At 46.4% G+C, this 3,711-nt stretch overlaps 1 protein-coding gene across 1 annotated transcript; it reads right to left on the minus strand.

Moving 5' to 3' along the window:
• Positions 1 to 315: 315 nt before the first annotated feature.
• fzd8a (frizzled class receptor 8a) lies at positions 316 to 3,188 on the minus strand. Its single transcript, XM_039666537.2, has one exon. The coding sequence runs from the start codon at positions 2,835 to 2,837 to the stop codon at positions 1,098 to 1,100; it is 1,740 nt and encodes a 579-aa protein (XP_039522471.2). The 5' UTR covers positions 2,838 to 3,188; the 3' UTR covers positions 316 to 1,097.
• Between the last annotated feature and the right edge of the window lie 523 nt (positions 3,189 to 3,711).

Here is a 3,711-nt window from a genome sequence, read left to right on the forward strand (position 1 = left end):
AAAAAGCTTGGCGCATCAGTCTAAAGGTTCTATCTACATGGCACCTTTATTCTAGACTTTAAAAGAAAGATCAAAGTTTCCCCAGATGAAAAGGCCCGGTTTCCTGCATTTAAACCCCCGGTCCCCGGCCCTCTTTTAGTAAATTAAGTAGCAAGGGTTCAACAATTACGGAGATTCTCCAGCACAGGGCCCTTGTCTCTAATTAGGCCTCAGAACGCTAAAAGAGTTTCTCCACAAAAGCATCTTCAATGGGAATGACCACAAAGAGCATGCAGGAGAGATGCGGCGTTGCACTCATTACTCCAGAAACACAGATTCCTCAAAAAGTTTTTATTGTCAAAATAAAAGGCATATTTGCTTTCCATGTGGCATCTACACTATATACAAATGTACAATAAATTTATAAATCTTCTTTTATACACCATTTACAAGTTTGTATAAATACATTTCGCATTAAAAAAACAACAACCCGTATATAATAACAATAACAACAATAACAATTGGGCACTAAGACATTAAGGCTTATTTAAACCATCTTTGATTGTTCAGACAATTCAAAACTTGTCTTACAACAACGTGTAAAAGTACACTCCGAAAAATATTACGCCTTTTTTTCAAGATTTTCATTTCGATTGTTATTAGTAAGATTCAATCGAATTGATTAGTCCTTACATATTATTTATTTTATTTGTGAATATCACATAAACTATAGCCTAAATGTCCCATTAAGATTATGTTTTATTAAACTCTAGTTTTTTTACAATTCTTCACGTAAGGAATATTTCAATCGGATGGATTTTTACTATTAATTGAAATGCGTAAATCTCGGAAAAAAAGAGAGTGTAAAGGAGACAAATGCTGCAAGTTGGGGACGTGTGTTACTCCACTAGGAACAATAATGCCCAAATTCTCCTTAAGAATGACTGATTGCATGTCATGTCCATATCAATAGAATGGAATTAGCGAAACGCAATTGTTTCTGCATTGTTTCAACCAGTTCTTCAGCTAATAGAAACCATCAACAAGTTCATTTGTATGCAAATGACTGAAAGGCTAAAGAGACCCCCCTCCCAAACAATTAATAGGGTTTTCTTGTTTCAGACCTGGGACAAAGGCATCTGTTTGGGGCACGACACTGAGCTGGCGGTACCGGACCTCCACGTTAATCCCGTGCTGACGTCACTGTACATGGAGCCACCGGAGCCCTTACTGCCCCAGCAGCAGCGCGTGCAGAAACTCCTCCAGGACTCCAGGGTCTTCCCGGACCAGGTCCAAACTCCAGAGGTGATGCCCACCAGAAGGCACATAAAGTATTTGAGCATGAAGACGGCGTAGTCCGGCCTCTTTATCTCCTGCTCTAATAAGCACGAGCAGTTGTGTGTGATCTCCCAACTCTGTCTGTTATGCTGCTCGTAGAAGTAACACGCCACGATGATGGTGGCGGGAACCGTGTAGAGCACCGTGAAGATCCCGATTCGGATCATCAGCTTCTCCAGTTTGTCCGTTTTAGTGCCCCCTTGCTTAATGACGCTTCTGATTCTAAAGAGCGACACAAATCCAGCCAAAAGAAACATGGTGCCGATGAACAGGTAGATCACTAGCGGCGCCAGCACGAAGCCCCGCAGGTTGTCCAAGTTCTGGTTGCCCACGTAGCAGATCCCCGCAACCGGGTCGCCGTCCACCGAGCTCAGCGCGAGCACGGCGATGGACTTCATGGACGGGATGAGCCAAGCGGCCAGGTGGAAGTACTGAGAGTACCCCGCGATGGCCTCGTTGCCCCACTTCATGCCCGCTGCGAGAAACCAGGTGAGCGAGAGGATGACCCACCATATCGAGCTGGCCATTCCGAAGAAATAAATCAGCAAAAACACAACGGTGCACAGCGCGGGGCCGGTGGTTTCGTAGTGAATGTGCTCCACGTCATACTCCCGGTTACAGGCCACTTTTTCGTGCCCTGCGATCAATCGCACAATGTACCCGATCGACACAAACATGTAACACGCCGAAAGGAAAATAATCGGGCGCTCGGGGTATTTAAACCGCTCCATGTCGATTAGAAAGGTGGCGACGGTGGCGAAGGTGGATATGAAGCACAACACCGACCAAAGTCCGATCCAGAAGGCCGTGAAAGTCCGCTCGTCCTGGGTGAAATACGGGTTGTGGCAGGGCATGGCGCAGTTGGGGATCTGACCCGTCTTCACGCGGTTGTACAGCGGGTGTCGGTCGCTGTTCACCGCCACCATCGGCGCGCGACACTGGCAGCCCGGCTCGCAGGGTTTAGTCGCTTTGGGTACGACGCCAGCGCGCCCGCTTTTCTTTTTGTGTGGGTTAAAGGCTTTGCTCGGGTAGTTCGTGGGTTTGGACAGCACCGGCGACACTGTGGTGGAGTCGTTTCGGTTGTAGTCCATGCACAGCGTGTCTGGCGCGCCCTGCACCGGCAGCGAATCGCACCTCATCCGATCCGGCCAGGGGAAGCCGTACTGCCGCATGAGCGGGGCGCAACCAGCCTTCGCTCGCTCGCACACGCTCCGGCACGGCGGCAGGGGTTTCTTATAGTCCTCCAGGCATATGGGGGTGTACATGCTGCACAGGAAAAACTTGAGATCCGGGGAGCACTGGATCTCCACCAGAGGCCAGAACTGGTGCACCTCCAAGCCGGCTTCATCCTGCGTGTCGTGGTTGAACTGGTTCGGCATGTAGGTGTAGTTGTAGCCGATGCCCTTGCACAGAGGAACGGCTATCTCCTGACAGGTGATCTCCTTGGCCGTGGTGCCGCTCGACCGGGGCAGCAGGGCAAGCGCGAGGAACAGGTAAATCCCCAACAGGTAGCACTCCATCCTTTCCACCCCCCCTGTCAACACAAGCAACGCAGCGCTGGAAATAGTTGAGTTCAGATGTTGCAGAGCAGACCCATCTCCGCTTCACTTCTTTGGCACGGAGTTGCGGTTAGGTTGCATACCGAGAATAAATAGCCACGGGCAAAATGGCTGAGGGAATTAATGCAAGCGTTTCGGATTTCCTCTCCTTATTCCTGCTCCGGCGATTTGTTAAAAAAATCAATAAAAATAAAGCCGCGTTTCGATGTTCAAAACTTCTCTGTTAACAAGAAAACTCCCGGTGTAAACGCGTTTTCTTCATTCGTGGTGTTCACGAGAGCCTTTCTCATACATATCAGTGCTGTCGAGCAGGACGCGCTGAGTATAAAAGACAGCCGGATAGACACGCCCCCCTCGCGACTATCACCAATCACAGAGCACATGGGGCGGGCTACCCAGACCTGTCAATCACGTTTGTTCAAGGTGTACAATTGCAGAACGGTGTTTTTGAAACACAAATTAGACCCGATACAAGTTTATGATTAAAGGAAGTGCAGATCACACCTAAATTAACATATGTTAATATGTTAATGTTAATAATATATGTTAATAATTAATTAACATAACATATGTAACATGTGTTGAACGTTATTGTTTTTATTGAATCTCTAATGGATGGTTTTTATGTTATATGATGTCTTTGTTTGTTTAGCCTACTATAGCCTTGTGGAGCCGATTAAAACGTGTTTTAGATTGTCTTTGTTGTGGTAAAATTGGATATTTTCCATTTTTTGTTCAATTATTATTGTTTTTTTTTTAATTGTTTTTACTCTTGATCTTTTTTTTTCTTTTCTTTTTTAATAACATATAGATGCATGGAAAATGAATGCTTTCC

Source organism: Pimephales promelas, chromosome 22 (genome assembly GCF_988280905.1).
Source record: "Pimephales promelas chromosome 22, fPimPro1.hap1.1, whole genome shotgun sequence".
Classification (NCBI taxonomy): Eukaryota; Metazoa; Chordata; class Actinopteri; order Cypriniformes; family Leuciscidae; genus Pimephales; species Pimephales promelas.